The sequence below is a fragment of the Salvelinus namaycush genome, chromosome 3 (assembly GCF_016432855.1).
Source record: "Salvelinus namaycush isolate Seneca chromosome 3, SaNama_1.0, whole genome shotgun sequence".
In the NCBI taxonomy this organism is placed as follows: Eukaryota; Metazoa; Chordata; class Actinopteri; order Salmoniformes; family Salmonidae; genus Salvelinus; species Salvelinus namaycush.
In genome coordinates this window covers 81,361,611-81,382,741 of record NC_052309.1, presented here as the reverse complement: position 1 = coordinate 81,382,741, position 21,131 = coordinate 81,361,611, and the positions used below count along the sequence as shown (strand labels likewise).

The 21,131-nt window shown below is 44.9% G+C and overlaps 2 protein-coding genes across 6 annotated transcripts; one reads left to right on the top strand and one right to left on the bottom strand.

Moving 5' to 3' along the window:
* Position 1: 1 nt before the first annotated feature.
* Positions 2–8,386, bottom strand: LOC120040680 (STE20-related kinase adapter protein alpha-like). Of its 3 annotated transcripts, XM_038985757.1 has the most exons (12): positions 8,298–8,335; positions 7,895–7,974; positions 7,669–7,726; positions 2,963–3,065; positions 2,715–2,836; positions 2,331–2,439; positions 2,012–2,135; positions 1,765–1,936; positions 1,559–1,663; positions 1,194–1,444; positions 1,057–1,099; positions 2–980 (listed from the first exon to the last, which is right to left on the bottom strand). In XM_038985757.1, the coding sequence occupies exons 4-12, from the start codon at positions 3,012–3,014 to the stop codon at positions 825–827; spliced, it is 1,134 nt and encodes a 377-aa protein (XP_038841685.1). In that variant the 5' UTR covers positions 3,015–3,065; positions 7,669–7,726; positions 7,895–7,974; positions 8,298–8,335; the 3' UTR covers positions 2–824. The 3 variants fall into 3 exon arrangements, with proteins under 3 accessions (XP_038841685.1, XP_038841683.1, XP_038841693.1); XM_038985755.1 differs by lacking the exon at positions 7,669–7,726 and having other exon boundaries at positions 8,298–8,386; XM_038985765.1 differs by lacking the exons at positions 1,057–1,099; positions 7,669–7,726 and having other exon boundaries at positions 821–980; positions 8,298–8,386.
* An 82-nt stretch (positions 8,387–8,468) lies between these two features.
* Positions 8,469–15,573, top strand: LOC120040651 (ATP-dependent RNA helicase DDX42-like). Of its 3 annotated transcripts, XM_038985742.1 has the most exons (18): positions 8,469–8,552; positions 8,985–9,230; positions 9,368–9,515; positions 9,667–9,728; positions 10,224–10,260; positions 10,874–11,026; positions 11,144–11,248; positions 11,396–11,515; positions 11,619–11,795; positions 11,888–12,016; positions 12,135–12,234; positions 12,351–12,398; positions 12,492–12,589; positions 12,754–13,030; positions 13,216–13,442; positions 13,545–13,655; positions 13,778–13,876; positions 13,992–14,660. In XM_038985742.1, exons 2-18 carry the CDS (start codon positions 8,992–8,994, stop codon positions 14,658–14,660), a joined length of 2,799 nt encoding a protein of 932 aa, XP_038841670.1. In that variant the 5' UTR covers positions 8,469–8,552; positions 8,985–8,991. The 3 variants fall into 3 exon arrangements, with proteins under 3 accessions (XP_038841670.1, XP_038841677.1, XP_038841671.1); XM_038985743.1 differs by lacking the exon at positions 8,469–8,552 and having other exon boundaries at positions 8,992–9,230; positions 13,992–15,573; XM_038985749.1 differs by lacking the exons at positions 9,667–9,728; positions 10,224–10,260 and having other exon boundaries at positions 13,992–15,573.
* Positions 15,574–21,131: the final 5,558 nt, after the last annotated feature.

The following is a 21,131-nucleotide window of genomic DNA, read 5'->3' as shown; positions in this document are numbered from 1 at the left end:
ATGACAGTGAGAGCCCCGAGGTGAAAGGTATTTATTATCAAGTAAAATAGTTGACACTCCCAACACTCTCCCTTCGTGAAACAAGCACCATTGTAACATTCACTTTTTTGCAGGACATAAATGGCCAATAACAGGAAGGTTAATCAAATACATGGACCTGTTGGCACAGTCTAGTGTTAACTTGCTTTGCCATCTTCAGTTGAGGGTTTCAGGTAGAAACAGATTTTTTCTTCCCTCTCCTGTAAAACTGATGGTTCAGTATGAGAGCCTCTTCTCAGCTGTGAGGAAATGCAAACACTGTCTGGTTCGTGATAGCCTTGGACAAACTTCTGTAATCTTCCATCTGTTGTGCTGGCTAGATGGCTGATTGGATCAACCCTTGGTAATGCGGTCAGTTCCTGGTCTTTAATGTCAGATGGGTCAAGTACAGCTCAGATCAAATAAGGTAGTCTCCCTGCTTTACCTTTAATGGAACATCTCCATTGGCAAGTGAAAGAGCTGACTGGACATACTCCCCCATACGGTTCTTCGATGGGTCCAGAGCTTTAGTAGAATCTGGAGAGATGTGTGCGTGAGAGGAATTGGGTGTCAGTCAGTGCAAGGGTCTGTCTGCTCATGCATCTTTTAGACTAGAGCGATAGCAAGGAGGTGAGATGGAAGCTGGCTTTAACCCAGTCAAAGGGAGGAGAAACTGCTTAGTTTGAATTATTTGAATTATGGGCCATTTAATAAGAACAAAGCGTAAATCCAGTCCGAAGTCTTCTCAGAGCGTCTCCTGTTAACCTCTTGGTTACTACACACACCTCCTTCCTGTTCCTCTGTGGTCAGAAGTCCCAGTCATCCACATCCATGTGGCTGAGGCCAGACTCCAGGCTGGCCAGTCCAGAGGCAGCATCCTGAGGCTGGGTACTCTCAAAGCCCGTGATGGGCGTTACGGGCCGGAACAGCTCAGGCAGAGCCTCCGATGGCCGACGCTTGATCTAGGGAATGGAAAGAAATCTCATTGGGGTGACTGAAATGTTGTACATTGATGTTGAGGAACTAGATCCTACTGACCTGTTTGAAGAAGGAATGACCAATGAGAGCACTGGCTGAGGGTCTGAGTGGGGGGGGAAGGAAATAAACAATTAAATGAGCTAAAATTCATAAGACAATCAATGTGAGGACCAGCAGCCTAGCTTGGCATGGTTCACCTCTTCTCTGGGTCCCTCTGTAGACACAGCTCCACAAAAGCATGGAAGTGGGGAGAGAAGGTACGACTGTAGGGGTGGCTCCCCGAGGAGGAGGGCTCTCCGTTAGAGTGGTGGGCCCCTCCGGTGCTGGGGCCCTCACAGATCCCAGAGTCAGCCCCAGAGCGGGAGGGCTTCATGGTCAGCTCCTCTGGGGGGATGGTGGTAGTGTCCAACAGACAGGGGACTGTCCCGTTCAGCTTCTCCAGCAACATCTAGAGGACAGAGGGGAGAAAGAGGAATGGAGAGAGATACCAGTCAAGTGAGGGGCAGAATATAGATCTTTCAGAATAAAGGTAGGGTGAGGGGTTGATCAGGCCACTAGTCACCTGTGTGGCTGGCATGTCTTTGAAGGGCACATGTCCATTGGCTAGCTCACAGGCTGTGATGCCAAGACTGTAGATGTCTGACCGGAAGTCGTATCCCTGCAGATTCTGACATGCGCACACACCAGGGTTGACCGATAGAAACAAATGAAGGTATTATAGTTTAAAAGCAAGGTATTGTATGTTAGCCAGGTGTGGTATGGAGTTACCTGCTGCAGCACCTCTGGGCTGAGCCAGGGCAACACCTTGATGCTGTACTGGGGGAAGTCATGGACCACTCTGGCCCGCTGGCCGTGACGGATCAGACTGATGATGCTCCTCAGACCAGACATACACACCTGACCGTCTACCGAGATCAACACGTGGCTGGCCTTCACGCTCCTAAACACACACAATTAGACGCCATGTCACAATCCTGCATGAAAGGTCCTGGGCCTGTGTGTACTTTGTACTTACCGGTGTACATAGCCCATGTGGTGGATGTAGTCCAGGGCTTTGAGCATGCCCAGTAGGATGTAGGCGATAGCCAGCTCATTCATCCCATCAGTGAAGTGGCTGCTGATCAGGTCTCTGGCCGACCCTAGGGCATGTTAGACACTACATTAGTCAGTGAGAGAGCAGAGGACTGTGAATAGTAGGATTAGGTGGAGACAAATTACCTTAGTGTGGGAATGGTAACTAGAGTCCTCCGGTCTACATTTAGCTTTTGACTACATTTGACTAGGACCAGAGTGTTGTAGTGTTAGTCAGTGCTCTCCTGTCTGTGAATCCTCACCATAGGCCATGAAGGGAGAGATGACCCACAGCTCGTTCTCTGCTATGAAGATGCTCCTGTAGGGCAGGATGCTGGAGTGGTGGAACAGCTTAGATACATGGAGCTCAGCCTGAGAGAGAGACAGAGATTCGACTGGGTTAGGTTTAATGGACAGAGAGGGAGATTACATTGAGTTATGTAATATATGCAAATTAGACAGACAGAGATGGGAGGTTGGATTACATAACAGGTGATGTCATAAAGCAAGGGCTGAATGCATTCAGAGTGGAGGAGTGAAAGAGGGATATAAAGACAAGGATGATTTGACTGATGTCTGTCTGCCTGGCAAAGGGAAATGTGACAGATGGATGGTAGAATGATAGATGGATGGTGACAGGTCCAGACCTGCAGGTAGTTGACCATTTCATTGGTGCAGGACTCCAGGTCAATCCGACGGATTGCTACATGTTCCCCTGTGGGTCTGTATCTGGCAAGGTTGACGGTCATCAAGTCCTCCAGGCCTCGACCTAGCACAGCAAAACACACACACCAAATTAGACTATAGACAGGAGCACAAACAATGTATTCAACAACAAACACACAAGCGCCTTGGCAGCCAAGTCACTGGGGTTGGAAGCCTGAGACTGACTGACCTAGGATGGTCAGGAGCTCATAGGCGCTGCTGTCAGGGAGGAAGCTTCCCATGGTGTCCCGCCGTGGGACTGAGGTCAGGCTCTCGTGGCTGTCTTCATGGGCCTGGGGGGGAGAGGCGGCAGCAGGGAAGGAGTTAGCATTGGAAATGATAGCATATATTGGCCCTTAGTGTTGGGCTTTACTTGTGGCATTGTGAGAGTGGCCTGCACAGGCTCGATCAGACGTGATGGTTGATGCTAAATCATATACAGGCAGACTACAGAACGGAGTGTGTACGAGCAGTACTTGTGGAACTGAGTGGAGAACATCCAACTTCAGGTTTGAATTCTGTTGGTGGCAAATTATAAGCAAGAAGCTACATCATTTATGAATCATGCCTTCTCTAAACCTCATCACACCATAGTGCTTGAAATATTAACACTCATGGTAAGATACATGCAGAGTGGGTACCCAAAAATAATAATGTGTGTGTGTGTTCAGAGAGGAAGAGGCGAAGCAAGAGGTTGCACTCCCGCCAAAATGTGTCCAAAATGAGCCCAATGTGTTTCTATGGGCTTATTTTGGACTTAAGCTTGTTTCCTGCCTTCCCGCCTTTGGAACAATGACTCCCCTTGTTGTGCGGAGACGTGAGCATCTCGTGTATCATCTCAAAAGATGAAAATAGGGATCCAATAACAGTCTTAAAAGATACTCAGAAATAAAACTATTTTCACTGTCAAAATGTTTGACTGGGAAAAAATATGCAGGGCTCTATGCTAAAAAAAAAAATCTTTACAAGGAGCACATGCTCCTATGTTAAAATGTAGGAGCACAATGCAAAATATTTTAGGGATTATTGACAAGAATTGACAACAAAGACAAAATATTTTTTCCCCCCCGAGGGGCACTGGTGCTCCCAAATTAAAATTCCAGGTATCAGTAAAATATTTCGATGCATATGCGACCAAAATGGTACCACTGTAGAGCCCTGGTACGGGGTGTTGGCCTAAACATACGGTTGAAGTGGGAAGTTTACATACACTTAGGTTGCAGTCATTAAAACTCGTTTTCAACCACTAATTTCTTGGTAACAACCTATAATTTTGGCAAGTCGGTTAGGACATCTACTTTGTGCATGACACAAGTAATTTTTCCAACAATTGTTTACAGACAGATTATTTCACTGTTTCACAATTCCAGTGGGTCAGAAGTTTACATACGCTAAGTTGACTGTGTCTTTAAACAGCTTGGACAATTCCAGAAAATGATGGCTTTAGAAGCTTCTGATAGGCTAATTGACATCATTAAGTCAGTTGGAGGTGTACCTGTGGATGCATTTCAAAACCTAGCTTCAAACTCAGTGCCTCTTTGCTTGACATCATGGGAAAATCGAAAGAAATCAACCAAGACCTCAGAAAAGAAATTGTAGACCTCCACAAGTCTGGCTCATCCTTGGGAGCAATTTCCAAACGCATGAAGGTACCACGTTCATCTGTACAAACAATAGTACCATGGGACACGCAGCCGTCATACCACTCAGGAAGGAGACGCATTCTGTCTCCTAGAGATGAACGTACTTGTGCGAAAAGTGCAAATCAATCCCAGAACAGCAAAGGACATTGTGAAAATGCTGGAGGAAACAGGTACAAAAGTATCTATATCCACAGTAAAACGAGTCCTATATCAACATAACCTGAAAGGCACTCAGCAAGGAAGAAGCCAGTGCTCCAAAATGCCATAAAGCCAGACTACGGTTTGCAACTGCACATGGGGATAAAAATCATACTTTTTGGAAATATGTCCTCTGGTCTGAGGAAACAAAAATAGAACTGTTTGGCCATAATGAACATCGTTATGTTTGAAGGAAAAATGGGAAGGCTTGCAAGCCAAAGAACACCATCCCAACTGTGAAGCACGGGGGTGGCAGCATCATGTTGTGTGGGTGCTTTGCTGCAGGAGGGACTGGTGCACTTCACGAAATAGATGGCACCATGAAGAAGTAAAATTATGTGGATATATTGAAGCAACATCTCAAGACATCAGTCAGGAAGTTAAAGCTTGGTTGCAAATGGGTCTTCCAAATGGACAATGACCCCCCAAGCATACTGCCAAAGTTGTGGCAAAATGGCTTAAGGACAACAAAGTCAAGGTATTGGAGTGGCTATCACAAAGCCCTGACCTATATCCTATAGAAAATCTGTGGGCAGAACTGAAAAAGCGTGTGCGAGCAAGGAGGCCTACAAACCTGACTCAGTTACACCAGCTCTGTCAGGAGGAATGGGCCAGAATTCACCCAACATATTGTGGGAAGCTTGTGGAAGGCTACCAGAGACATTTGACCCAAGCTAAACAATTTAAAGGCAATGCTACCAAATACTGAGTGCATGAAAACTTCTAACCCACTGGGAATGTGATAAAAGAAATAAAAGCTGAAATAAATCATACTCTACTAATATTCTGACATTTCACATTCTTAAAATAAAGTGGTGATCCTAACTGACCTAAGACAGGGAATTTTTACTAGGATTAAATGTCAGGAATTGTGAAAAACTGAGTTTAAATGTATTTGGCTAAGGTGTATGCAAACTTCCAACCTCAACTAATAGTTTTTTTTTTTTTTTTTTTTTTTTTTTTTTTTAAATATGTAGTAAAAGCTTAATAACCATTTCTCTTATTTCCAGCCAGCATTGCGAGGTAGATGCCCATCACGTTAAATCACTCAGACGGGGTTGCCATGCGTTGCCAAAAATGGAACACATGGAACTCAATCCATTCCATTCAACTCCAGTTCACAACCATTGGTGGATCCAGAGATTTCCACAACAGTGACACATTAGACATGAACAAATAACCAGTTGCTCATACCCTCCCACCACCCACCTACATGCCCTCTGCTTTCTAGTAAGGGAGAAGTACAGTGAACAGGCAATAGACAGTGTCCACACTTAAACTACTTCACAAACATGAAACAGGCTTGGTCAAAATTAGTGAGGACTTTCAGTGAAGAACAACAGAAACCATAAATCAAATAGTAACACCATGTTAAGACCACACCGAAGTTCCTAAGGGCCCATTAAGGCCGGCTTTACAGGGAGATTATCTGTCAGCTGAGACCAAAAAGCCGTTTTCCGTGACAGCCGGAAAAGACAAGTGCAGGTCAATTAAGCCTGGTAATTACGGATGACCCATCATTTCCCACTCTAAAAGACAAACTGAGGTCAACTTTATGAATCAGGAAGGACTGTTTTGGTCTCTGGAGCAACCGATGGAGCCATCAGGTAACAAGTAGTATTAATGAGGTGATCCATCTGTCCACTTATACTGATCACATCTTTTTTTCATCAGACTTGACAACCTCAGTTGCTCTCTCCAACCCAACCATGTCTCATCAAGAGGACATCACTACTGTAAGCTCCACCAATCTCCCAACTCCCCCAATAGGAAACCCTGGTGGTGAAGTTGGATAGGCCTCAAAATACAAAGCACATACAGCACAGCATTGTGAATCAGATGCCCATGCACAAAAGCACACAGGGCTTGTGAATACATTCACTTTGGCTCCACCCTCACACACAGGCAGATGGAACGATCGAGAGCCGTAACTGGAGTACTGCACTTACTTTCCTGTGAGAGCTTCCCTGAGCTTGCTCTGTGGTAGAGAAACCACATCAATGACAAACACACACACAAGAGAAGGATATGTGTTTAGAGCAGCTCAGGAACCATTAGGTACACTGTAAGTGTAAAGTATAGCATGTGGTGTTTGTTGCAGGAGTCGGATCAATGCTGCTAGCTGGCTCCCATAACAAGGAGGATTCAGTTTAGGCTAATTAGATACCTCTGACGCATCTGTTAAATCAGTGAGGAATCTGAGGATTCAGTCTAGCGGGATTGAGTGATTATGCATTGCCATGGGAACAGGAAGCAGCCAAAACCAAACTTGAAATCAAGCGTATGAACGAACACAGAACAATTATGCAATGTGAGCTGAGCGCACAGAAATATGAAGATAATGCAAAGCTTGATAGTGAAGCCACCCCTCCCCAGCTATTCAGTTCCTCTCTATGTAAACCGATTCTTCAACCACTGATAAATTGACAGTGCTTTCCTGTCCTCATGTTAGTGTCTAATAAGACCCACATACTGTAGAAAACATCTCTTTGAACATGCCTCATCTCCACCACACTTGTTACCCTTAAAATATGATTTCCTTAATAAATACTTGACCTAGGTATCATGTCAACTTCGTATATACTACAAAGACCGACGGCGCAACAGAATATTAATCTGACATGCAGTATTCTGAGGCTGCACATTTACTGCATTGATCAAGTCTGTCAGACAAGGAGACATCACACCTGAACAAACTCTATTCATGGCACACATGTAAGGTACAGTGAGACACTTGACACCTGCAGAACATTGAAGCAAGCAGTAGCTCTTATGTGTCCTGAATCTATGTGGGAGACAGGTATCCAGCCACATATTGCCGAAGAACCAATGCCGATTGGATTCCAGTAGGTTTAAATTGTATTATGCGAATTGTTTGTTAGAGTGTGTTGCTTTTTAAAAACTGTGCAATGCAATATCTTGTTTTGAAAGCAAAGCTGCACTTATAGCTAGCAGGTTCTGTATGAGGGTTGGGCAACTTCATAGCTGATGATAGGTCTTGTGTGTAAGCAGCAGTTGATTGGGGAAGCCTTTTCAGCATAACCTTTGACCTTACCTCCAAAAAACTCAAAATCCCTCAGGCTCTCCACACTCAATTTCTCTGAGACCCAACGCTGGGATTGAGAGAGGGAGAAAGAAAGTGCAGATACCACAGGTCAATCACTTCTCCAATAACTGATCATTGCTGTGACACTGTAAGGATTCAGCACAAGTATTTGATATATTTTCTAGGCGGAGCGCTAACGCCAACGGGCAGGGGAGCGCTAACTGAGTTCACTCACCAGAAAAGACATGGATCTGTCGATTGTGGCAGCTAGAACCGCTGAAACCCCATCCAGAAAAAATCCCTCCAAAAGAAATACTAACACAGTAACAGAGGAAAGGAAACACGTTAACGTTACTTCGCTATGAACAAGACATGTAGCTAACTATAACCTGCCTATAGAATAATTTAAGTTGTAATGTTAATGTGAAAACCATTTCACAAATAGTATAATAGATAGGCCCAAAAACATTTTATTAGCAGGACTACTAGCTAACGTTAGCTAGCTACAGTAACATATAGCTATATAAAAAAAATATATAACTAACGTTAGCGTGGCTAGCTTACGCTATCTTTTTCATTACATTAAAAAACACAGATTAGCTAGGTAGCTATATAAACCACGATAGCTAGTAACCTACCTGTATGTTAATAACTTAAAAATTAGCTAGCTAGTATCTGGTGGAGCGAGTTGTTAGCTACCATTTTCAACAAACAACTATAATCGAAAAGGGGCGGTAACTAATGTCACATGTTTGCGTTGATTGGTTCGTTGTTGTGAGAAGCAATCCGTCGCGCGTAATCTACGTCTACACACGGTAATGACGCAAAACACTTTCGAGTCGCGCTGTGAGATTTGGCAGTGGTAAACAGATCTTTATTGGTGGTGAAAACAGGTAAATAAACAGTACATGAAACCATGAGGTTAGTTTATAGTGTATAACGTACACTAGGTTTAACTGATTTTGCAAATATCCTTTGACAAGCCATATTTGCTCAGTCAATCATTTGTCACACACCCACTTCTTCGTCGTGCTGCTGCGGCCCTAGAGAAGCGTAGCATGCTAACGTTAGCTAGTTTAATTTAGCCAATTAATGAGATCCAAACATTAGCTAGACACAGATTAATGCGATATTTTATATCTTCATTTGCCAGAAGCCACAGATAATCTTTGACATCCCCCAGACAGTGATTTACGAGATGATTAGCATTTAGCAGACGTTTGTGGGTGACACAAGGCCTGCGATGAATGGACTGGAATGCAACAGCAATGTACAACAGTCAAATACCAAATGTGATTATGGTTCTTTTCCCCTTATGTCTGTAGGACAGCTATGAACTGGAGCAAGGGTGGCCCAAGTGGTAAGCGAGGATTCGGGTTTGGAGGATTTTCCCTTGGTGGTGGTGGTGGTGGTGGTGGAGGAGGGGGAAAGAAAGAAGAACTGCGCGTGCCTCAGAAATCCCACACGTCCTTCGGAGGCGCAGGGACAGCTGGGGGTTATGGCAAGAACCAGCAACTCCCTGCATTCTACAAGATAGGAACAAAAAGAGCAAATTTTGATGAAGAGAATGCGTGAGTATAGACTTATCTTTCCTTTAGGGTTGGGTTTGGTGTGCTTCGTATGCTGTATGATCAACCAGTTATGCAGGATGTATTACATTGATTTCAATGACATTTGACTGGTGATAACGTTCCTAACCCATTTCCAGGTATTTTGAAGATGATGAAGAGGAGTCAAGCAGCACAGATTTGCCATATATCCCAGCTGAGAACTCCCCCACACGGCAACAATTCCAGTCTAGAGGGGGCTCAGACAGTGAGGATGATCCTCTGGATGCCTTCATGGCCCAAGTGGAGGTGAGTCAAGGATTCCCCTCTTAGACCTGGATCATGTAGGAATATACACATTTTCTCCGTAGTTTGTCTGTTTAAAATCTGGGGTTATTGTCACAGAGCTTTTGGGAAATATTGCAGGGGGGTATATTGTTCACCCTCTTGTCTGCTCTAGGACCAAGCAGCTAAAGACATGAAGAAACTGGAGGAAAAAGAGAAGGAAAAGAAGGTTGAAAAGTAAGATCCCTTCAATGTCTACCCTTTAAGCTTAGGTCCTTCAAAATTACCTTCTCAATAATATAAGCAAAAATATTATTAGCAAAGGCCCTATTCAAGGCCACCAGGCAGGCAGGTGTAGTACATTCTTCCCATGCACCTGTGTATTGATTTGCACATATTTCCATTGTAATTAGTCAAGTGTCAAAATTATTAATCTATTCTCATCCCAAAACTCTAGCATGTTATTAAGATACTGTAGATATAAAGTTCCCACTTCAACTGCAATCATTCACCACTGTGGAGCAAAGATATGTCTCATTTTAAATAATCTGTCTTGCCATTCAATTACCTTAAATTTCCCCAGTTGGTCCATACTGTAGGTAACTAATCAAGCCTGCCTTGCATGGCGACTTTGTAGGGAGGGGATAAGCGTGACATTAGACAGGTTGTGGGGAATCATGGGTGAACAAACGAGTCGCAGGGAAGTTTTTTTTTCTCCGCTTGTTTTTACAGGGGTATACGTGATGACATTGAAGAGGAAGATGAACAAGTAAGTGATCCATCCAACGTTCCTAATTTACTACTGATCAGAGAGCCTCCAGACCCCAACCTCCCCTCCCGACCCATCTATGGCCAAGTCTCACCACCTACCACATCTCTCGCTCTTTTTTTCTCTCTTTGACTCTCGCTCTCTCACACTATGCTAACAAACCCAATTGCAGGTTGAATCCTTCGCCCTATCCTTCTTGGATATCTACATGCATACTTGTGATGTCAATTATATATATTTTTTTTAATATACCCATGCCTAAACTAAGCATGTTGATTAATAGTTTATCATCTCTTTTCAAATATGCCATACTGTAATGAATGTTTGCTATTAACTGTTGCTGTTCTTACTACTTTGTGAAGGGGGGTTATAAAATCTGACACTGATCAATTTCAGCCCGAATAACGCAAAGACTGGTTTAAACTGAGTGTTAAAACATAAAATGGCTTAGACTCCGACATTGATATGGGCGATCATCAGAGCATTTTGCCATTGACTGTATTTGAATGTAAATCCCCCGGTTATGAGAGTGGTAAGAGTGCCTGCATGAATGTGTGCTACATTAGGCGTTTAAGCTGACTCTGGTTGACTCATGCGGCTGTGCTCTGTGCAGGAAGCCTACTTCCGCTACATGGCAGAGAATCCCACAGCTGGGCTTACCGCAGAGGACGAGGATGAGAACATAGACTACGACAGTGATGGGAATCCCATTGCCCCCACCACTAAGAAGATCATCATGCCCCTGCCCCCGATGGACCACTCTGAGGTAACAGCTGCATACTGCACCTATCTGAGCCAAGAGGCAGGAAGTTATATCTTATCTTGTCAATTGGAGTTTTTATTTTAGTGTCTGAGGTCCTACATTTATGTCATCCCCTTATAGATTGACTACCCACCTTTTGAGAGGAACTTCTACAACGAGCATGAGGAGCTTCTCAGCCTGACAGGCACAGAGGTGTTTGAGCTGAGACACAAACTCAACCTGCGGGTAAGTGTCCGGAGAAGGACACAACCACATCTAAACCCAACCACACAATCCTAGCCAACATACCACTTAGACAACTGTTGTATGATCCCATTGTCTCTTTAACCGAAAGCCTCTTGTCTATTTATTTTGCTTCATTGACTTTGGCAGGTGTCTGGTGCCGCCCCTCCTAAACTCTCCACCAGCTTCGCCCACTTTGGGTTTGATGAGCAGCTGATGCACATAATCCGCAAGTCGGAGTACACTCAGCCAACACCTATTCAGTGCCAGGTACCTAAGCAGCTTGTTTCCTAGGTCTTTCTTTTTGGTACTTTCATATTGCTTTAGTAGAAAATAGGCCTCACCTGTATTTTCTTCCCCATCTGTCCTGTAGGGAGTTCCCATTGCCCTGAGTGGACGTGACATGATTGGCATTGCGAAGACGGGTAGTGGCAAGACTGCAGCCTTCATCTGGCCCATGCTAGTTCACATCATGGACCAGAAGGAACTGGAGACTGGAGAGGGGCCCATCGCAGTCATCGTGTGCCCCACCAGGGAGCTCTGTCAGCAGGTAAGACAGCCAGGGAGAGATGGGTCAGGAACAAAACATTTCCATGACAAAAAGTTGATTCGGCCCGTGAAAATGATGGTTGTGCTCCCTAGATCCACGCGGAGTGTAAGCGTTTTGGGAAAGCCTACTCCCTGCGCTCGGTGGCAGTGTATGGAGGCGGCAGCATGTGGGAGCAGGCCAAGGCTCTTCAGGAGGGGGCAGAGATAGTTGTGTGCACCCCGGTAAGAGCTCTAGTTGACAATCACTGTGGTAGACTGTGTTTAGTCTTTATGTATTGGAGGAAAATAATCCCCTGAGGTCATTTCACTTATTGGGTTGTGTATGTTGTTCTTCACACAGGGTCGTCTGATTGACCATGTGAAAAAGAAGGCCACCTCTCTGCAGAGAGTGACATACCTGGTGTTTGATGAGGCAGATAGAATGTTTGATATGGGCTTTGGTAAGTTGGCTTTCCCTTATTTATTTTGTTCCCAATGACCACTAGGCCCAGAAGATTGTTCACTGAAGTTGGTTTGACACCTATTTATATCATATACTTTTGGAAACTTTTTTCAGAGTATCAAGTGAGATCCATTGCCAGCCATGTCCGACCTGATCGACAGAGTAAGTGTGTGAATGTGTGCATGTCCACTTGTTAGAGGCTTTAGATAAGACAACCCCGTCCTATGAACCTTAACTTTACTCCTGTCCTCACAGCTCTTCTGTTCAGCGCCACCTTCCGTAAGAAGATTGAGAGGCTGGCTAGAGATATCCTGGTGGACCCCATCCGCGTGGTGCAGGGAGACATCGGGGAGGTCAGACCAGTGGCTCTTCTAACACCATCTGATTGCCACTTCTGTCATTTATTTAAAGTTCTACATTGCCAGAACAGTCAACCAGCTGGTGGCAGAACATTTTCTGAACATTTTCTGGAGTTTAGTCATCTAATGCTCTTCAATCCTCCATCCTTCCTCCCCAGGCCAATGAGGATGTGACCCAGGTAGTGGAGATCATGCCCAGTGGGGTGGAGAAGTGGGGCTGGCTGACCCGCCGCCTGGTGGAGTTTACCTCCTCTGGCTCTGTACTTATCTTCGTCACCAAGAAGGCCAACTGTGACGAGCTGGCCACCAACCTGACCCAGGAGGGCCACAGCCTGGGCCTGCTGCACGGAGACATGGACCAGAGTGAGAGGAACAAGGTCATCGCTGACTTCAAGAAGAAGAGTCTGCCCGTGCTGGTGGCCACCGATGTGGCAGGTGAGGTGGGGGTGGGCTGCAGACGAGGGGGTGGGGAATGAATGTGGCACAACGTTCCAATCATCAGAGATCTGTGTATGATTACACAGACACTGACAATGATTTGATTGTTTTTGCCTGAATTCCAGTGCTCCTACATACTTGTCATTCTATCATTCACTGCTTCTTTGTCATTTCCTCCCTAGCTCGTGGTCTGGATATCCCTTCAATACGCACCGTAGTGAACTATGACGTGGCTCGGGACATCGACACACACACACACCGAATTGGCCGAACAGGTCGTGCTGGAGAAAAGGGTGTTGCCTACACCCTTCTCACCAGTAAAGACACATCATTTGCAGGAGACCTTGTGCGTAACCTGGAGGGAGCCAATCAAAGCGTCTCTAAGGAACTGATGGACTTGGCAATGCAGGTAAGCCATTCTACATGTCCCTGACTGACCATTGAGGACGGCTATGGAAAGGTTCATTTTATATGATGTCTTTTCTGACCTCCTTTGATGTATTCCTCTCAGAATCCCTGGTTCAGGAAATCACGCTTCAAGGGCGGCAAAGGGAAGAAGCTAAACATTGGAGGAGGTGGTCTGGGTTACAGAGAGAGGCCAGGATTGGGAGCTGAAAGTTCTGTGAGTTGGCCATGTCTATTTGTAACATAAATTGTGTTATTTGTAGTGTTTTATCTTGTTGGTAGATCAGTGGCATAATAGTGTAACTCTTGGTGATTGTTGACATTTTGTTGTTTATCCAGGAGCGTAGTGGTGGTGCTGCCATGGGTAACTATGAGGGCTACAGCAAGCCTACCGGAGCCATGGGAGACCGCATGTCAGCAATGAAGTCAGCCTTCCAGGTAATTAAACTGTCACTCACTATCTATTCTGTTAGCTTTAAATTATCCCTTTTTATCATGAATTATTTCTGTACGTCTAGAAGTCCCTCTTTAATCGTTGTCTATTTTTCCCCAGTCTCAGTATAAGAACCACTTTGTTGCGGCGTCCGGCATGGTTCCTAAACTCACCACTAAGTCCAGTAGCTCTTCAGGCTGGACCAGCGCTGGAAGTCTGAGCTCCGTCCCCACCGGGGCCCCTGAGGGCCCAGACCGGCCCCGTGAGCCCCCCTCCTTAGCCATGGCCCCTCCAGCAGCCCTCGGCATGGGCACCAAGATGGCAGGCTTCACCAGCGCCGGCTCCCTGAGCTCTGTGTCAGACAGCCAGGCCACTGCTCCTCAGGGGTATGCCGCACCACCCTCACCCAGGGAAGGGCCCCGTGACAGACATGGTGATGACAGGAGTCGCCATGGAGATGGCCACTATCGTGACAGGAGAGACAGGAGCGAGCGGCACAGTGGCGGGGGAGAGCGGGAGCGCTATGGGGAGCGGGACCGCCACGCAGACCGCGACAGATACGGGGACAAGGATCGCCATGGCAGCAGCGGGCGCCATGGCGATAGTCGTAATGGAGACGGAAGTAGAAGGGACAGAGAGCGAGACGATTGTAGAGGTGACAGGGAGAGTGGAGACAGGGCAGGGAGTGAAGGAAGGGGGGACAGAGCTGAGGGGAAAGGAGACCGAGAGGAAGACAGCTTTGCAGTCCCAGATCCACCAAAACGCAAAAAGAGTAGGTGGGACAACTAAAACACAAAACACATCACCTGAAAAGCAACCAACCAACTGTTCTTAGATGAGCATGCCTAGTCTGTAGATGCACAGCTGGTCATTTCAGCTGAAACATGCACAGAATTTAAGGGTTAATGTGTGAACCGACCCTACTGCGCGGTCTAAATGCAAGGGGAAAGACATGCTATCCTGCATTGGTTGGGGATTCAGTAACATGGCTCCTGATTGTCAGCTTGTCTGAAGAAGTGTTGAGATTTTGGATAGAGTTCCACTCTACTGTGCATGGAGAAAGAAATCTACTGTAAATATACCATCCAGATAGTTTTAACCTCACCATAAGTGAGATGGTCAATCTTTCTGGTCAATAGAAGGGAGCAGTGGAGCTGTTATGCAGTCCTGACGCCACAGAAAACACCTGTGATTGAGATGTCTGTTGTATTCTTACGTCCTTTCTCACTGGACACCCCCGTCGTTCTAGTTAAACTCTTAGCCCTGAGTAACCCAACACAGCCCTATTGGACTAAATGTGAGTGTATATTATCAACCCACGTTAATGACAGATCTCTCTTTTTTTTTTATATATATAAGTGTACTACTTCCTGTGAATCCATCTGTGTTTGTGAACTTTGCAGCTTGTATTCACTTCTTCGTAAAGTGCCTCTGTGTCACTTAGGTGTTTTTTATGCTTTTGAAAGTGGAGTGTCTGTAAAATTTATTTGTTAATTTTTGTGTGAGGCTACGCTTGAGTTCATTCACAGGAGGATGTCAAGTATTTTTGATTAAAAAAATGTCTTTGGCAGTTTATTTTGTTTGTCTATAGTTTCCTTTTCTGTTTGTAATTTGTCAATGGCAGTTCTATAAGTGTGCATTCTAAACTTAGCTGCATCTGACACAGAAGTTCTGAACTGTAATAAACATAAATTCACTTGGTCCCACATTTGTCAACACTCACTACGTTTTGACACCTGATATTGTAGAAGTGGTTATATGCTAGTGAAAAACTGAACTCTCAAACTCCATAACATTCTGTTTCAAAAGCTTCCATTTTGGAATCGGCTTCTGTCTTGAAAATGACTAGTCTTAGGCATGACAGTACCCGTGAGGTTCTCTGTTATAAATATCTGTAATTTGCACACAAGATGTGACACGAGCAGCTGTCATTGTGAGGATATAATTGGCAATTCCTTTTTGCATTTAACCCTTGAGGCATTTTTGCTCCTCGGTGGACATGTAACTTCCATAGACAATAGGGTTAAGACTGAGTAGATACATGTGAAAAAACAATGGTCTAATTTTTGTTAATAAAATGTGGTTTTTAGTCGTGTCTTTTTGGGTGGTTTGTAGGGTACCTTTTTAGAAGGTATCCATAGCCAGCCACAACTCTTAGTGCATCTCTATCCTCACACATATGGAGAATCTCAATTGCAATCTCCTTGTATGTGCTCTCCTTACCGCCACCTTATACCCATTGGATGAGAAATCCAGAGGTCCCTCCCCTCTGATCTTCTCTTCCAATGGGTTTTGAGGAAGAGGGAGGGCGTGAGGAGTATGCAATTGAGAGAAGGCCGTGTGAGAAAGAATGCCACCACCCGGAAGAGAGTGGTATTCCTGGTGTTTTAGCTAGCAGATCCGACCCACTTGCTTACAGCTTAACTAGAGTAGGACAGGCCTCCTGTTTAGATTAGCACACTCTGCTGGTTACTGGTGTTTGTGAGGCAGATAGAATGTATGATATTGGTTTTGGTAAGTTGACTGTCTTTACTTTACCAAAGACTGGTCTGTATTTTGTCACCTATTTATATATTCTTTTGGTATCCTTTTTCGGAGTATCAAGTGAGGTTCAACGCCAGCCAATGCCTGATCGACAGAGTAAGTGTGTGCCTGTGTAAGGAAGAATCTTAATTGTATACTCCTCGCGTCCCCTCCTCTTCGGTGGGGTTTAACGGCAGTTGGCATCCAATATGTTGCCTTACCGCCCCCATTATACTTTGTGATAGAAAATACTAAATAAAATAAAAACACCCTTCAACTAACCCTCCACTCATTAAAAACCCACTAGCCCATTCCACTACTTTGACCCTATCTGCTCCTACACCATGCCAATGGCCTGAGAGGACGGGACACCACCACTCAACACACTAACTCTTCTGAAGTCAAATCTCATACAACCAAATACTTCTCTGCAGCTGCCACCAGAACATTTATTTTTTGTTACTGAAGTATATATCACTTGTTGGCCTATCCCTCTTTGCTGGCACAGATCTCCTACTCACAGGGATCCTGCCAGGATCCCTCACCCTTGACCCATCCTCCTCTACTTTCTTCACAGCCTCAGCTTATGACACCTTCTACACTACTCTGACTCTGGCCACCTCAACCTGCCTCTCTCGCACCGGACACTTCCAATCCCTAGCAACATGGGCACCTCTACAGTTGCACACACCACTTTTCCCACAGAATCTACACAATCCTCTGTCCCATGCCCTCCTGCACACTTCCCACGTCTTGGAATCTCCCTCCTACACACTGGTGTGACGTGGCACCTGAAACACTGCAGTGGATTCGGCACGAAAGCTCTAACAGGATAACTGATATATCGTAACATGACTTTGGCAGGTAAAGATTCTGATTCAAAAGGACAGACTGTGACACCTCTGTTTTCGCCTCCTTCCCAAAACCCATTAGAAGAGGTCAGAGAGGAGGGACCCTTTGCTTTCTCATCCAATGAGTTTTGAGGAGAGAGGACTCGAGGAGTATGCAATTGAGATTCTCCCTATGTGCCCATGTACACTTGTTAAAGGCACAGGGTGCATTTACACAGGCAGCTCCATTCAGATTTTTTTCTCTCACTAATTGGTCTTTTGACCAATCAGATCAGCAATGAAAAAGAGCTGATGTGAAAATATTTGATTGGTGATTGGTTAAAAGACCCAATTAATGCAAAAAATATCATAATTGGGTTGCCTGTCTAAACGCAGCCTTAGTGTACAAAACCCCACCTACCTGGGGTGGAGTCTGCTACTTATTGGTCGCCACACACCTCAGTCAATGTAATCAACCAAATCACGTACACCTGAAAGAGGCGGGACTACCTCTTTAAATATCCCCACCTGCAATAACTAGCCCCTTTCAAACCAAACCAGCAATGAACACTTACCCATAAATGAAGCCATAAAGACCAAGCCTGTTTTAAAATGTCCAAAGGCTACCATCTCCCTGTTATCTTGAAGACCTACCCATTGTGTTAACTCCCACCAAGCCGAATCAGACTTTAAGCTGTTTTGTATGGTGCCAAAACCTGGGATGGTAACACAATGGGGGGGGAGTGTAGCAGCATACCAAGCAGCCACCCCGGCCTACCAAGTGGCCAATAAAGCATCCTACCAGGAGGCCTACCAAGCGCCGTACCATATGGTCTCCTAAATGACCTGCCAATTGGCTACCCGCAGGCTACCTGCTACCCCCGCCGCAGGCTACCAGCTACACCCCGCCAAGGCGCTCTCCTTCCAGTGGTCAGTGTACCAAACCCCCCAGAGCGCTCCTCCTCCAGCTAGTTGCAGCCTACAGTACATTCAGAAAGTATTCATACCCCTTGACCTATTCCACATTTAGTTGTTATTCAAAACAGGTGAGGATTTTTTTTCTACCTTTGGCACCGACTACAGCTGAATCTTTCTGGGTAAGTCTCTAAGAGCTTTCTACACCTGGATTGTGCAACATTTACCTATATTCTCTTCAAAATTCTTCGAGCTCTGTCAAATTGGTTTTCAGGTCTTGCCATAGATTTTCAAGTAGATTTAAGTTAAAACTTTAACTCGGCCACTCCGGAACAGTCACTGTCTTATTGGTAAGCAACTCCAGTGTAGATTTGGCCTTGTTTTTTAGGTTATTGTCCTGCTGAAAAGTGAATTCATCTCCCAGGGTCTTGTGGAACGCAGACTGAACCATATTTTCCTCTAGGATTTTGCCTGTGCTTAGTTCAGTTATAAAGGATTGGTTTCCCGCCTGCGGGACAGTTGAGCTAACGTAGGCTAATGTGATTAGCATGAGGTTGTAAGTAAAAAGAGAATTTCCCAGGACGTAGACATTTCTGATATTGGCAGAAAGCTTAAATTATTGTTAATCTAACTGCACTGTCCAATTTACAGTCGCTATTACAGTGAAATAATAACATACTATTGTTTGAGGAGAGTGCACAGTTCTGAACTTGAAAATGTATTAAAAAACCAATTAGGCACATTTGGGCAGTCTTGATACAACATTTTGAAAAGAAATACAATAGTTCATTGGATCAGTCAAAAACTTTGCACATATACTGCTGCCAACTAGTGTCCAAAATCTAAATTGCGCCTGGGCTGGAATAATACATTATGGCCTTTCTCTTGCATTTCAAAGATGATGGTTAAAAAAAAAAATGTAACATGTTTTTTCTTTGTATTATCTTTTACCAGATCTAATGTGTTATATTCTCCTACATTAATTTAACATTTCCAAACTTCAGTGTTTCCTTTCAAATGGTATCAAGAATATGCATATCCTTACTTCAGGTCCTGAGCTACAGGCAGTTAGATTTGGGTATGTCATTTTAGGTGAGAATGTAAAAAAAGGGTCCTCACGATGACAAGCATACCCATACGATGATGCAGCCACCACTATGCTTGAACATATGGCGTGGTACTTGGTAAAGTATTGGATTTTCCTCAAACATAACACTTTGTATTCAAAACAAAGTTAATTAGTTTGCCACTTTTTTTGCTGTATTACTTTAGTGCCTTGTTGCAAACAGGATGCATGTTCTGGAATATTGTTTTATTCTCTACAGGCTTCCTTCTCTAAACTGTCAATTAGGGTTAGTATTGTGGAGAAACTACAATGTTGTTGATCCATCTATAGTTTCTTCTATCAAACCCATTATACTCTGGAACTGTTTTATAGTCACCGTTGGCTTCATGGTGAAATCTCTGAGTTGTTTCCTTCCTCTCAGGCAACTGATTGGGAAGGACACCTGTATCTTTGCAGTGACTGCTGTGTATTGATACCGTCCAAAGTATACAGGTTGATCCAGAGCATCCCAAACATGCTCAATGGGAAACATGTCTGGTGAGTATGCAGGTCGTGGAAGAACTGTGACATTATAAGCTTCCAGGAATTGTGTACAGATCCTTGACATGGGGCTGTGTATTATCATGCTGAAACATGAGGTGATGGCGGCGGATGAATGGCACAACAATGGGCCTCAGGATTGGCATTCAAATTGCCATCAATAAAATGCAATTGTGTTCGTTATGCCTGCCCAAACCACAACCGCCGCAATGGGGTACTCTGTTCACAACGTTGACATCAGCAAACTGCTCACCCACATAATGTCATACACGTGGTCTGCGGTTGTAAGGCCGGTTGGACGTATTGCCAAATTCTCTCAAAACGACAAGAGAGAAAATTGAGAGAGAAAGAATTAGAGGGAGCATACTTAAATTCACAAAGGACACCGAACGAGACAGGAGAAATACTCCAGATATAACAAACTGAACCTAGCCCCCCGACACAAACTATTGCAGCATAAATACTGGAGGCTGACGCAGTAGGGGTTGGGAGACACCTTGGCCCTGTCCGACGATCCCCATGGACAGGGCCAAACAGGCAGGATATAACCCCACCCACTTTGCCAAAGCACAGCCCCCACACCACTAGAGGGATACGTTCAACCACCAACTTACCATCCTGAGACAAGGCCGAGTATAGCCCACAAAGATCTTCCCCCCGGCACGAACCCGAGGGGGGCGCCAACCCGGACAGGAAGATCATGTCAGTGACTCAACCCACTCAAGTGATGCATGGAAGTGCACCAGTAAGCCAGTGATGCAGCCGCCGTAATAGGGTTAGAGGCAGAGAATCCCAGTGGAGAGATGGGAACCGGCCAGGCAGAGACAGCAAGGGCGGTTCGTCGCTCCAGTGCCTTTCTGTTCAGCTTCACACCCCTCGGCCAGACTTACTGAAGAGATGAGTCTTCAATAAAGACTTAAAGGTCGAGACAGTCTGCATCTCTGACAAGGATAGGCAGACCATTCCATAAAATTGAAGCTCTATAGGAGAAAGCCCTGCCTCCAGCTGTTTGCTTAGAAATTCTAGGGACAGTAAGGAGGCCTGTGTCTTGTGACCGTAGCGTACGTGTAGGTATGTATGGCAGGACCAAATCGTAAAGGTAGGTAGGAGCAAGCCCATGTAATGCTTTGTAGGTTAGCAGTAAAACCTTGAAATCAGCCCTAGCCTTAACAGGAAGCCAGTGTAGAGGCTAGCACTGGAGTAATATGATAAAAAATGTTGGTTCTAGTCAAGATTCTAGCAGCCGTGTTTAGCACTAACTGAAGTTTATTTAGTGCTTTATCCGGGTAGCTGGAAAGTAGTGCATTGCAGTAGTCTAATCTAGAAGTGACAAAAGCATGGATTAATTTTTCAGCATAATTTTTGGACAGAAAGTTTCTGATTTTT

Excerpts from the sequence above, each read along its gene's own strand:
- LOC120040651 (XM_038985743.1), top strand. The coding sequence starts at position 8,992 with ATGAACTGGAGCAAGGGTGGCCCAAGTGGTAAGCGAGGATTCGGGTTT. Across the intron at positions 9,231-9,367 it reads AATTTTGATGAAGAGAATGC|GTATTTTGAAGATGATGAAG; the intron begins GTGAGTATAGAC and ends ACCCATTTCCAG. Across the intron at positions 13,877-13,991 it reads CAATGAAGTCAGCCTTCCAG|TCTCAGTATAAGAACCACTT; the intron begins GTAATTAAACTG and ends ATTTTTCCCCAG.
- LOC120040680 (XM_038985755.1), bottom strand. Across the intron at positions 2,837-2,962 it reads TGAGCTCCTGACCATCCTAG|GTCGAGGCCTGGAGGACTTG; the intron begins GTCAGTCAGTCT and ends TTGCTGTGCTAG. Across the intron at positions 1,445-1,558 it reads AAGACATGCCAGCCACACAG|ATGTTGCTGGAGAAGCTGAA; the intron begins GTGACTAGTGGC and ends TCTGTCCTCTAG.